This window comes from Cebus imitator, unplaced genomic scaffold, assembly GCF_001604975.1.
Source record: "Cebus imitator isolate Cc_AM_T3 unplaced genomic scaffold, Cebus_imitator-1.0 Scaffold54, whole genome shotgun sequence".
Classification (NCBI taxonomy): Eukaryota; Metazoa; Chordata; class Mammalia; order Primates; family Cebidae; genus Cebus; species Cebus imitator.
In genome coordinates, this window is record NW_016107369.1 from 8,498,820 (window position 1) to 8,512,172 (window position 13,353).

A 13,353-nucleotide genomic window follows, 5' to 3' on the forward strand; every position below is an offset into this window, starting at 1 on the left:
TGAGAGGCTGTCCTCATTTCCTTCTGGTTTTCAATCTTTCTACTTTGGATGGCTGCAATCACATCCCCAGTGGTCCAGCTCTGCCCCGGCACACTCATGTAAACAAGACCTCTCTCCTGCCTCCGCACGGGGAATAATTACTCGGAGCCCTTCCTGATACATACTGACCAAAGGAAGCCCCTGGCAGTTTGAACTGGTTCTCCAGGTGACCCCCGCCCTCCTCTTCATCCTTGTATTGGCCAACTCACAAACGTTCTAAGTTGCAGGCTTGGGAATGGAGGTGGGAGTAGGGAGCTTTGAACACATGCCCGTGTGGGGCCATAGGGTAGTTTTGGGTTAGGGTCATGTAAAGCCAGCTTGGAGGAAGAGAAAAGAGAGCAGAAAGAATGTGGCAGCTGAAACAGCTTCTTCCTTTTCCTCTTCTCCAGAGAGTGAATTCTAGGTGAGTAATGGCAGGCCCCTCAATATTTCTAGCACCTTCCTGTAGCCCCTGTTGAAAGCTTTTGGGGAACTATGTGAATGTAACTTATGCTGCTGTCTTCTGGGCCCCTCGACTGTGATTGGATCCTGTTATGGTGGGGCCTTTGCTTAAATAAATAACCCATATTTAACTTTGTGTTTCCTTTTGGTCTGAATTGTGACCCTTTCCCAATGCTGGCGATGGGTGGTGAATGCTAGGTGAGCTGTTGCGACACATGCTGGCTCCATCAGCAAGTACAATGAGCAATACAAGACATAACTGTTGGACCTCAGCTGCCTTTTTCTGACCTGTCACTGCTCTGACCACTAGGGATTCTGGTCTCTGGTGTTTTGGGGGCCTTGAGTAAATACATAAGGAGGCCATGTACCATCACTGACATCACAAACACTTTTCAGGTTAATACATATTGTCCTGTTCTCAAATGGTTATAATTACCCAATATTACACTTATAGAGAGGCAACTAAGTATAGCATAGTTACTAGCCAGAGCCCTGGGGTCAGACAGGCCTGGTTCACATACTGGCTATGCCACTAAAGGCCATGCAACCTTGGGGTAATTAATTTATCTGGTTTTCAATATTCTTACCCATCAAACAGGAACAGTATCTCAGAGTAACTGCATGAAAGAACTGAGATTATACATGTAAAGATCTGAAGATAGTGCATTTAATAAATCCTAACTATTCACATTATTGCATCTGTATATATTTTAATTTTGTACAACATTGTCTTTTTCACTAGTCACACAAAAAATACATGAAAGTGCTCTGATAATTTTAAAGCATCATATAAATTAAAGGTGTCATTGGTAATAATCTCATATGCATTTCTTAACCCTTCCATCTCCTTGAAGATTGAGATGACACCCCATGTCCCATAGCATATTGCACAATGATGGGCAAACAGTACACCCCAGTAAATGTTTCTTGCTTGACTGAAGCAACATGGCGTAGCATAACGAGCACAGACATCAGGAGACTAGGCTGGGATGAAATTAGTTTAAGGCAGGAGAGCCAGTCTGCAGTCATCATTTATTCATTCAACAAATATTTGTTGAACATATTCTATGTGCTAGATATTGAGTTCAGATAATTTCATCAAAAGAAGATTGTACAAGTTCTGACAAAGCCACACCCCTGGGCGGTCTCCACAATCCCAGCCCACTTTTAAAAGCACAAAGGCTGCAGCCACTATTGTCTGCCAGTGGACAAATGGCCAACTGCTTTGGGGGAAGCCCCGTCCTGCCTGGCTGTAAGTAGCTCTGATTGAGCATTGGAGCAGGGAGTAAAAGTGAGGGAGTGGGCTGCTTCCAACAGAAATGGTAGGAACTGCTACCTGTTAATTTATTTTTATTTACACGGAATCGGTCCACCGTTCAATCTCCTAGCCTATACGATGCTCTTTCCCCTGGCTGTCGTCTTTCCCTCCCTGTCACCTACGCAGTCACCCTGCCCCAAACCCTGGCCCACTTCGCTCTGCCCTTCTGTGGTCACAGCTGCCTGTTGGGTGGGAGTCTGGGGGAATGGTATGTGTGGTCACCAGAGGGCACCGAGAGTGGGCTTCAGTGGCATGTGAATCCTGGCAGAGTCTCGGATCCCCGAGGGGGAGAGGAGAGAGCACAAGCCGAGACAATGAGGGGGGAAGGAGGCAGGGGCTGAGGTGGCTGGTGGTGGGTGGGGCGGTGGGAACTCCAGTGTACACATTCACAGTCTCCACGTCGGCTTCACCAGTGCTTCTGCTGTTTTTCTCGTCCCTGGATTTCTAACCATTGCCTTGAGACGCTCTGGCTCTGGTCTGTCAGGAAGCTGCGGAAGGATTCAGCCCCTGGGCTGTGTGCCTGCTGCCTGTGGGAAGATGCACCTGCCAGGCTCCGCCTCGGTCAGAAGCACTGGCCAAAGTCAAAGCCACAACAGCATCCCAGCCGGTGAGACTCCTCTCCAGCTGTCCCAGCAGAAGTCGGGCCCCTCTCAGTCGCTGACCTGCTAGAGGAGAGGATGTCTCCATTGTCCAGGCGACCTACCAGATTCCAAATTTGCATCTCTCCTTTTCACATTAGGAGGAGACAAAGAGTTGAGGTGCAACAGGAGGAAAAAAGGGGGAGCCAGAAGAAGTGGGGAAAAACGGATAGAACCCAGGACAGGGCTCTCTGCCAGGGTGTGCCTGGAAGTCCCTGGTCAGGCGTGGGCACAGCTCTGGAGCTGCTTCCTGGTTACATGGCTTCCTTCTCTCTCTGGGAGCATCGGCTGAGCTTCATCTCTGTCAGCTGGATATACCGAATCACATTGGTGTCTGTGAGGAGAGAAACAAACCATGGGGAACACCAGGCGAGCGCAACTATCACATGTATGCAGAATCAGCAAAGGCTGTGTCTGCAGACCACGAACAGGCCAGGCTCACTCAGCCAAGCTCCCTTCTGCTATCCATGGTGGCTGAGAGGGCAACCAGATGTCGGCCCTGTCCTTCACTGCCTCCCTTTAGCAAATGTGGACAGGTTGGCATGACCAAGGGGATAGGGGAGAGAATGGGTGGGGGAGGAGAGAGAATTTCTCTCCTTTTTTTATGCAGCAGCATAGCCCCGTGATTTCCCAGCTGGTGAAGTTAGTTTAGTGAGACTCCACTTGGAGGTTAACATCAGGCAAGTTGCCAACTTCTCTGAGCCTCCTGTCCCATTTGCAAGAAACAACCTCCTTTTCTTTTTCTGAGATGCAGTATTGTTCTGTCACCCAGGCGGGAGTGTAGTGGTGCAATCTTGGTTTGCTGCAACCTCCACCTCCCAAGTTCAAGCAATTCTCCTGCCTCAGCCTCCTGAGTAGCTGGGATTACAAGTACACGCCACTGCGCCTGGCTAATTCTTGTATTTTTAGTAGATACGGGGTTTCATCATATTGGCCAGGCTGGTCTCGAACTCCTGACCTCAGGTGATCTGCCCACCTCAGCCTCCCAAAGTGCTGGGATTATAGGTGTGAGCCACTGCACCTGGACAACAACCTCCATTTTTGAATGCCAACTTTGTGCCAGGTTTCTAACCTTCATGATCTCATTTAATCCTCACTGCAATGCCACAAGGTATATATCCTCCTCCTCACTGTGACAAAATGGAATAGAGACCTAGGGAGATTAAGTGAGATGCCCAAGGAGACACATAGTAAATGGTGTGTCTGGCTGCAAAGCCTGCCTCTCCTGAGGACTGTAATACCTGCCTCATGAAATTGCTCTGAAGACCAAAATAGCTAAGTCTGTAAGTGCTTAAAACAATGATCAATAAATATTAGTCTAATGTAATTTTTTTTTAAACTTGAAGAGTTTAAAATGACTTTGCTTCATTGCTTATTTTTGTCCTTATAAGTAGGGTCAGACTACTACCTCACCAAAAGTGGGGCATTTCTTCCCGGTTCCTGTTATTAAATTAGTGAGGAGGGCATGGCATGGAACAGCTGCTAAGTTCCATATACACCAGAACATAAGAGTGACAGGGCTGCCTGGAACAGTTACTTCGGGAAGTAGACATGAATACTATATCATGCTAAAAAAGCCAGGCGTATCCTCCACAACAGTGCTGGCAGATAGCAGTGCTCCAGAACATTCTGCTGAATGGGTCCAATTCTTAGTCTTGAAACTGCTTACAGTATAATTGGTGGAACACAATTTACATACAGAAAATAAATCAACAACAAGGTGTTCTTTAAAAAGATAAAAAAGTATACATTTGGACATTTGTAAATTGATCCTAAAGTTCTTTAAAGACTTTTGAAAGGAGGATTGCATTAAAAAAAGAAAAAAAAAAAAGGCTGGATATGGCAGCTCATGCCTATAGTCTCAGCACTTTAGGAGACTGAGGCGAGAGGATTGCTTGAGCCCAGGAGTTCAAGACTAGCCCTGGCAACATAGCAAGACTTCATCTATACACAAAATAAAACACATCAGCCAGGCATGGCGGTGCATGCCTGTAGTCCCAGCTACTGGGGAGGCTGAGGTGGGAAGATCATTTTAGCCAGAGTGGTGGAGGTTGTAGTGAGCTGAGATCACACCACTGTACTCCAGCCTGGTTGACAGAGCGAGACTTGTCTCAAAAAAAGAAAAATTAACCATATAAACAACAATAATAGCAACATCAAGTCAAAGTTGTTGTTTAAATCTACTTCTTCAGAGAGGCTCTTTCTGACCACTTGGTTTAAAATAGCTCTCCCTTTACTCTTTTTTTTTTTTTTTTTTGAGAGAGGGTCTTGATCTGTCACCAGGTTGGAGTGCAGTGGTGTGATCTCAGCTCACTGTAGCTTGTACCTTCCAGGCTCAGCTGATCCTTCTGCCTCAGCCTCTGGAGTAGCTGGGCTTACAGGTGCCTGCTACCACATCCAGCTCATTTTTGTATTTTTAGTAGAGATGGGTTTCACCGTGTTGGCCAGACTGGTCTTGAACTTCTGAGCTCAAGTGGTCTGCCTGCCTTGGCCTCCCAGAGTGCTGGAATTACAGGCATAAGCCCCTGCGCCCAGCCGCCGTTTACTCTTAATCTCTTTCTTCTGCTTTATTTTCTTCACAGCGTTTATTACTACTAAATATTTCATTTGTTTACTGTCTGTTTGCTTGTTTACCAGGTGATTTCTAGCCATCCATTGGTGGAGAGCCCCTCTCCCTGGGTTCTGTCCCCTCTCCACACTTTTTTCCCCACTTAACAACAGACAGTAAACCATTATAATAGAAGCTCTTTGAAGGCAATGACTTTCTTTTGTTCACTACTATGTACCTAGCAACATTGTACCCCCTCAATAAATATCTGATGAATGAATGAATGAATGAATGACTGGGCGGGCGAATGTGATGTAAGTGAATGGTATAGGTAACACATGCCCTAAGGAATATGATTTGACTAGAGAAGTCAGAGCATGCTTTCTGAAAGATGCTGGGCTTAGCATCAAAATTGCCTGTTTGTATTCTGTGTCATCAGCCAGTCGTGAGCTCATCACGGGAGGGACCATGTCTTTTCATCTATTCCCTTGCTGCTCAGCACAAATCTTGGCAAATAGTATGAATTCAATATGTATTTACTGAATAAGTGAAGAGCGCTGGATTTTGAGTTGAAAAAGATGAGGAATTCTATACTCTATATGAAGAGATGAAGTACCTGTGCTCCTGGACCTCAAACTCTAGGCAAATGCATGGGATGTGTGCTCCTCTTACTTAGGTCTTATCATATATCTGATCCCTAATTTTGCCATCTCTGTCCCTGCCTGGCTCTCCCAGCCAAGAAAACTGTCTGCTGCAGTGAGAATGCCCCAGGAGCCACCAGCGTGGGGACTAAGTAAGAAAACAGCTATTTCTGCCTTACCTGTTGGTTGTTGGGTCCTTGCTTCTTTCAGGTAGTAGAGTGCTTTGTTGTAGTCCCCAAGGTGGTAGAAGGCCACACCAGACCGATAAAGGGCCTTGAAGTTCTCCCCTTCTTTCTTCAAGACTTTGAGGCAATACTCCTTGACGCGTTCATAGTTTACCAGCTCAGCCTGGAGTAGGCAGGCTATGATGGAAGGGAGGGAAAACGCCATCAACACAACAGCGGCCAGCTCTGCATGTCTCCCTTGAGTTCTTTCTCTCCAGAGGTTTAGCAGGGTTGGGGTTTTCCACTGGGGTTTATGTCATGGAATTTGTCTTCTAATAATCCTAGGCTCCCCAACCAGTTTCATCAATAATAAGCCATGTTAACAAGCCTTGAGCAAGTCACTTAACCTTGTGTTATGGGTTGAATTATGCCCGATCCTCCACCACACAAAGATATGTTATAGTCCTAACCTCCAGTATTCAAGAATGTGACCTTATTTGGAGACAGGGTCTTTACAAAGGTGATCACATCTTATAATCATGAGGTAATTCAAGTAGGGCCTAATCCAGTGTGACTAGTATCCTTATAAAAAGGGGAAATAGGGACACAAAGACAGACACACACAGAAGAAAGACAACGTGATAAAACATGGGGAGGAGATAGCCATCCACAAGCCAAGGAGTGCCTGAGGCTACCAGAACCTCACAGAGAAGCATGGAACAGATTTTTCCTCATATCCCTCAGAATAACAACCCAATAACACCTTGATTTTGGACTCCTAGCCCATGGAACTGTGAGACCATACATTTCTGTTATCTCCAGTCATCCAGTTTGTGGAACTTTGTTATGGGCACGTCAAATACAGTGAGTTCCAAATTTCTCTTCAAAGAATCAGTATGCCAATATGGCTTGTACCCCTGCTCTCTTTAAAATAGCCATAGAATTAGCTTAGACTGTGTAGCCCAACCTTAGCTAATAGTAGGAGCAACCTGTGTCAGGGATAAGAACTCCTTCTCCTCTCCTGTTCAGGTATGCTCTCGCCATTGCTCTATCTGCGAGATGCACCCTTCTATAGAAGTAAAAATTGCCTTGCTGAGAAAATTTATGTTCAAGTGCTATTTCTTTTGCGGCATCAATAATTTGCTTCTAACAGGCAGACTTAGGAATAAGCTACCAGAGGCAATCATCATCATCTTCATTGTCATCGTCATCGTCATCATCATGATCATGGCCAATATTTGTTGAGTGCTTACCTTGTACAGATGCTTGTCTCATGTTTTATATGTATTACTGATATAATCCTCAGAATACTCTGATGTGGATACTATTATTGTTTCAATTTTATAGGTGAGGAAGCTGAGGCCCAGAGAACTCAAGAAATTTCTCAAGGCCACACAAAATGAAAGAGGCAGAGATGAGATTTAAACTGAAGCTGTCTCGCTCCAGAATCCAAGCCCTTCTTTATCTAGTTGTTAGAGGGATTATATAAAATAATGGCCATAAAGTACTTAATGTGGGCTTGGCACATAGCAAACATGAAAAAAAATGTTAGTTAACATTCTTAGAATGTTAACTAACCAGTACCAGTACCATCTGCCTCTGACTTCCCTCAAGTTCCCTTTTATATATATTTGTCACTGCAGTTCCTGAGAGAAGGGGCTTTCTGGTAGGCTAGTGACCAGCTCATACAGGGCACATGTCTGGACATGAGAGATCTAGGTGCCCAGGCCAGAGGAAACTATGGCAGGCAGGTCCCATGGTGGAGAGCCTTCCCCATCCCACAAACAGTCATCTTTGAGTAAACCGTCTCCCTTTGAAGCTTTCTCTCACCAGCTCTGAGCCACAGGGAGCCACAGGGCTGGGACTAGGGCGACAGCATTCCTGGAGCATGACTGAATGACCTTGAAGAATGACTGAAATTTCGTGCCCTAGGCACCTCACTCTAATCCCAGCTCTGCTGAGTCACCTCGCCTCCATTTAACCACTCAAATATCTAGTAGGCACAGACCAAGGGCAAAGTATGTTGTATACTTTGGAGGGATTACAAAAAAAGAGACAGAGGAAAAAGGCACCCGTCTTCTTCAAAGCAAATAAAAACAGAGACTTAGAAGGCAAAACTACTGCTTCTGTCCACAACCCGGCTGGGTGGCTGGGGGAGAATGCTGATGCTCTGCTCCTTCTTTGTGCCCAGACTTTTCCCACACTGAAAGAAGACACCTCAGGATAGAGATAAGTCACTGATTTCAATCTTGAGGGGTCTAACTTCAGTTCTTCTGACCTCTTAAATAACTTCCCAGGTATCAGAATTGCTGAGATTTTTAGGAGACGGGGGCTTTTCTTGGAGCATTTGGGACCAAAAAACTCCATTCTTTCACCGAATGAGGAGAACTACACAGGCTCTCAAGTTGATGGTATGAGGACCAGGAAGTGAAAGAGAATCAGCCCAGATCTAGAAACTGACCAGTCAGGTTTCACTGGCTGCAGGGCAGAAAACCAAGTCAACAGGAACAACAGGCTGCTAACCACCCTGCGGGCAGCTTTTGTTCACCCAGGACTACAATCTTCTGGTGCGCCAGGCGGTCATTCTGATAAGCCGATGTTACAAGCCCCCCTCCCCTATCCTCCCTCCATGGTGGCATCTTAGGCCCTTCTGTCCTCTTCCTCATCCCCATGTTGTTGGAGCCTGTGCTGGTGCTTATACAGCTATACACAGAGAGGGTTTTCTGTAAAAAGGTTCCTGGATATGAGCCTCATTGACACATACATGTGTGCAACTTGGCTCCCAGGTGCTCCCAGAGCTAAAAGATGTCTTGTTCACAGCTTCCACAAACCCTGCCTGATGCCCTCTCTGACCAGGCCCAGCAGCCCTCTGCCCATCTAACCGTCCCTCTTCACAGACACTTCTGTTTGCTGACCCCGGCAGTCTAGGAAATGGACCTTTGTCTCTTTTACAAATGTTTAAAATTTTTTTTGTATGCATAAAACGGTGGTTACTGGGGTGGGGCAGAAAAGAGGCCTGGAAATGGGAAAGCCTCCCCCCTCCCACAAAGGGTCAAAGGAACCATAGCAATCAATTTCTGGCACTTATCTGGTGAAAATATTTCTAGTTCCCCCTGCAGATCTGGTGGGAACTGGGATACCTGGTTGTGGACCAGGGTTCAGACCTGGAGGAAGGCAGAGCCAGGCTGGTTATAGGGTATGGAGCCTCAGCTGACACCAGAGGCAGGGCCCAGGAAGATGGAGAAATGGGCTGTCATCCGGAGAAATGCTGGGCCAAGAGGTGGAATCTGGATAAGAAGTTGGGGTGCCAGGCCAGGACTTTGTTTCTGAGATGGAGTTTCGCTCTATCTCCCAGGCTGGAGGGCAGTGGCAGTTCACTGCCACCTCGGCCTCCTGAGTTCAACCAGTTATCCTGTCTCAGACTCCTGAGTAGCTAGGACTACAGGTGTTTACCACCACACCTAGCTAATTTTTGTAGTTTTAGTAGAGACAGGGTTTCACCATGTTGGTCAGGCTGGTCTCAATCTCCCGACCTCAGGTGGTCTGCCCGCCTCAGCCTCCCAAAGTGCTGGGATTACAGGTGTGAGCCATCATGCCTGGCCCAGGCCAGAACTCTTAAGGGAATCCGGGGGTGGAGAGGGTGAGAGCCAGGCTGGAGGCTGTCCACGGTGCTACCTGCAAGTGATTTTAGGCACCTCTCTGCTTTGGGTGGGTGGCTATTGGTACATCTAACAAGCCCATGGGATAGGTAAGATGGGATGATGGCAGGCACATGTGAAGGCTGAGGACATTAAGAAGAGGTGGACTGCTTCCTGATTGCTCCATCCCTGCCCCCATGGCCATTAGCCAGGACCTGGGGTTGCAGTGAGTGGACCTCAGGATAAGTGGCATTGTCCCACAGTGTGTCCTCCTCATGGTTATTAATCCCTTCTCTGGTGTCAGAGGTGCTAAATACTTCACATACACTATGTCTTTTAATCCTCCCATCAACTCCATGAAACAGGTTCTATTTTTATGCTTCTTTTATAGATGATGAAGCCGAGTTCCAGAGAAATGAAGTAACTTGCTGAAGGTCACTCAGCTGGAAGGTGGTAGAATTAAGATATCAGCCCACTTCTGTCAGGCTTCCAAGACCGTGCACTTGACCTCTGGGGTGTCTATGGGCCTGCATTTGAAGCTGTTGGAAACCCACACAGCCCCTGGGGAGAAAGACAGATCATCTGTGGAAACTCCCTTCTGCTGTGTTCCAAAGCTAACAAGCAAAAATTGATGCCTAACCGCTGGGCACTGGGTGGAGCAGTGTGATCAGGTGATGAGCTGACAGCCCCTCACACCATCTTCCTAGGGCTAACAGACAGGCGGGGTCATGTTATCTCAAATATTCACATGTGGGCTAAGTGCTATGAAGGACAGAGGTAGAGGAGGAGCATATCCAGGCAGGAGGGACCTTACCTTTATTGAAAGGATTGTGGGAAGCCTTCTTGGAAGAAGTGGTATTTCAGCTGGGATCTAAAGATTCCTTCTCAGCCTTAGCACTATTTGACATTTTGGACTGGATGATTTTCTGTGACACGAGGATGTATTTAGTCTTTCAGGATGCTTAGCAGCTTCCCTAGCCTCTTCTCACTACATGCCAGTTGTAACAGCCAAAAAAATGTCTCTGGACATTGCCAAGTATCCCCTGGGTGGGGGAGTAGGGGTAAAATCACCCATGTTTGGGAACCACTGATCTGGGTGAAATGGAGATGTTTTCTAGGCAGATCTAGAGAAAGAGAGCCAGCGAGAGGGAAATGGCCTATTTGAGAAACTTTGGGAAGCCATGCATGCCATGTAGGAGCAGAGAGCCAGAGGGAAGGGTGAACGAGGGCGAAGCTGGAAAAGACAGAAACCAGGACACAGAGACCCTTCTGGTCCATGTAGAGGATCTGGGTCTTCATTGTGAGGCAAGAATGGATTTGGACAATGAAATGATGGTGACTTGGGGAACCAGAGTGGAGGCAGACAAGCAGGAGAAACGGATCAATTTAAGTGGCATCCAGGAGGTAGAAATGAGCAGCAGTAGGGAATCTCTGCAGTATTTTCCCTCTGCTGTCCACATTGGTGAGTTAGAGCCCTTATCCAGGAGATCTTTATCGTCATTTTGGATTTCCTGATTGTCAAGAAGTGTTTCTCCATGTTGTGGTGACCTGATCTCTGTTTGAATTAAGGTTTATTGTGTCACAGTTTCTGTACTCTGCCATTTGGCATGCATCTATATCTTAAAGAGTACTGAACTAGGAATCAAAAGAGCTGGATTCTAGTCCTGTCTTTGCACTAGCCAACATTATGAAAATCACTTTCCCTTTCTGGGCCTCTGCAAAATGAGGAACCTAAATTTCAGTAAATAATCTCTACCATATCTACAGCTCTACAGCCTGTGAATACGAATGTTTGCACTTAATAGAAGGACAAAATTGTTTCACTGGTTCCCCTTCAAAAGGATTTGCATTCTCCCTATTGATCAAGGTCAGGTGTCTTCTGTTGGGGAGGACAATCAGAACCGGTAAAGCAGTGATCAAGAGGGCTTTTCTAAGACAACAATTCCATTCCTGCTGTGTAGATTTCTTTTTTTTTTCGGCATAGAGATTGGATTATGTTCTGATGTGGGTCTTCCTCAGGCATGGCACAGGGGTGAGATCTTCCCTGAAGGCCTGAGGGGAGTAAACTTCCCCACCATCAATCATCCTGAGCAGAGGAGGCCGTTGAGTTGGGAAGGCAGGTTCTGGACTGATTGCTGAAGGAACCTGGCCTGGGCTCTGTGGGTATACTTGGATTCAAAAATGGAGTCACTTGGCAGCAGAAGAGATGCAGGTGGGAGACGCATGGCGAAGGGCCTGGGCTCTCAGATAACCATGTCTAGAAGCTCCTTTGAAAGAAATGTTATTAGCTTTCTGGCCTTTGAGTCTTCAGAAAAGGCTGAATAAATGCAGTGGCCTGGAATCAGCCAAATTGTGGAGAATTAAGACTAAGTCTCTCTCAAGGCATGGGAAGAAGTGCTAGAAGAGAAACAGCCTTCCTTGAGCCAAACAGGGTGATGGCAGAGGTGGCCAGTGCAACTTACAAGAGAAAGGCAAATCTGGGGCACAATAATTGGAGCTGCAGATCTCCAACTACCCCTTCCAAGTACAGATTCCTCCTCCACTGCCAGCCTTAGGCAGTTGGGGTGTGATCTTATGAAAAGGACTGGAAGGCCTTCTTAGCTTCACAAAGGGGTCTGTGGTTAGCAAACATGAGAGAATCAGCTACTCAAGGAGCCGCCTTGCATACTCATGCACATAGACAGAAAATCCTAAGTGTAATGTTCCCCACAGCAACCACACTGAGACCTCAGGCTGAAGCATGTCAAGTTCTCCATGCTCTGGCACCTGTCTTTTTTGTGTTTCCTGGTGCATGCAGGGCAAAATGCCACTCACTATGAAAGGAAGAACAGTTCATGCAATCACCGGTTTTCTTCTTATAGCTGACTTACTATAGTTTGCTTTTATCTGCTGAACAGAAGGGAAACAAGGCCTAATAGAAGGAAGACCAGACCCATCTGGGGCCAGGAGTGAGAAGGAAGAACCCACTCTACAAGACTGCCTCACTGTTTTGGGTTGCACTGTATCCATCTATACAGGATATGTTACAGTCCTCACTCTCAGTACCTAAGAATGTGACTTTATTTGGAGATAGGGTCTTTGCAGAGACTATCAAGTTAGAATGAAATTGTTGGAACAGGCCCGAATCCAAATGACTAGTGTCCTTATAAAAAGGAGAAATTTGGACACAGAGACAGACACACACAGAGGAAAGATGATGCAATAAGATCTAGGAAGACGGCCATCTACAAATCCAACAAGTGCCTGAGGCTACCAGAAGTTAGGAGAGAGGCCTGGAAGATTCTTCCTCACGCCCTCAGATGGAACCAACCCTGCCGACACCTTGATTTTTGACTTCTAGCCTCCAGAATGATAAGACAATGAATTTCTGTTATTTTAAGCCACCCAGTGTGTGATAATTTATTACAGCAGCTCTAGGAAATGAATATACCTTGCTATGACTATTTCTTAGAAAACTATTTAGGCCTGGTGTGATGGCTAACACCTGTAATCCCAGCACTTTGGGAGGCTGAAGCGGGCGGATCACCTGAGGTCAGGAGTTTGAGACCAGCCTGGCCAACATGGCGAAACCCCATCTCTATTAAAAATACAAAAATTAGCCGGGCGCGGTGGTGTGCTCCTATAATACCAGCTACTCAAGAGGCTGAGGCAGGAGAATCACTTGAATCCGGGAAGCAGAAGTTGCAGTGAGCCAAGACTATGCCATTGTACTCCAGCCTGGGCGACAGAGCGAGACTTTGTCTCAAAAAAAGAAAACTATTCATAGAACTTATTTAACATAGAGATTCACAGACTCCAAGCCCAGCAACTCAGGTTCCAAAGGGCTTGGGTGGATCCCTGTAATCTACATTTTTAGTAAGTCTCCAGTGAGCTCCTGCAGGTGAGCCTCCTTACCTTCTGAGAGCATACTGACATTCCAGTATTTG

General features: G+C 46.5%; 1 protein-coding gene across 1 annotated transcript in view; it reads right to left on the reverse strand.

The window, feature by feature from the left end:
• Positions 1-1,125: 1,125 nt before the first annotated feature.
• Positions 1,126-13,353, reverse strand: part of TTC9 (tetratricopeptide repeat domain 9) — a 29,989-nt gene continuing 17,761 nt past the window's right edge. Inside the window, exons 2-3 of the mRNA XM_017528765.2 lie at positions 5,805-5,987; positions 1,126-2,770 (exon numbers count right to left, since the gene is read on the reverse strand). Of these exons, the coding sequence (XP_017384254.1) occupies positions 2,691-2,770; positions 5,805-5,987 (263 nt within the window). The 3' untranslated portion in view covers positions 1,126-2,690. The remainder of the gene's footprint in view (positions 2,771-5,804; positions 5,988-13,353) is intronic.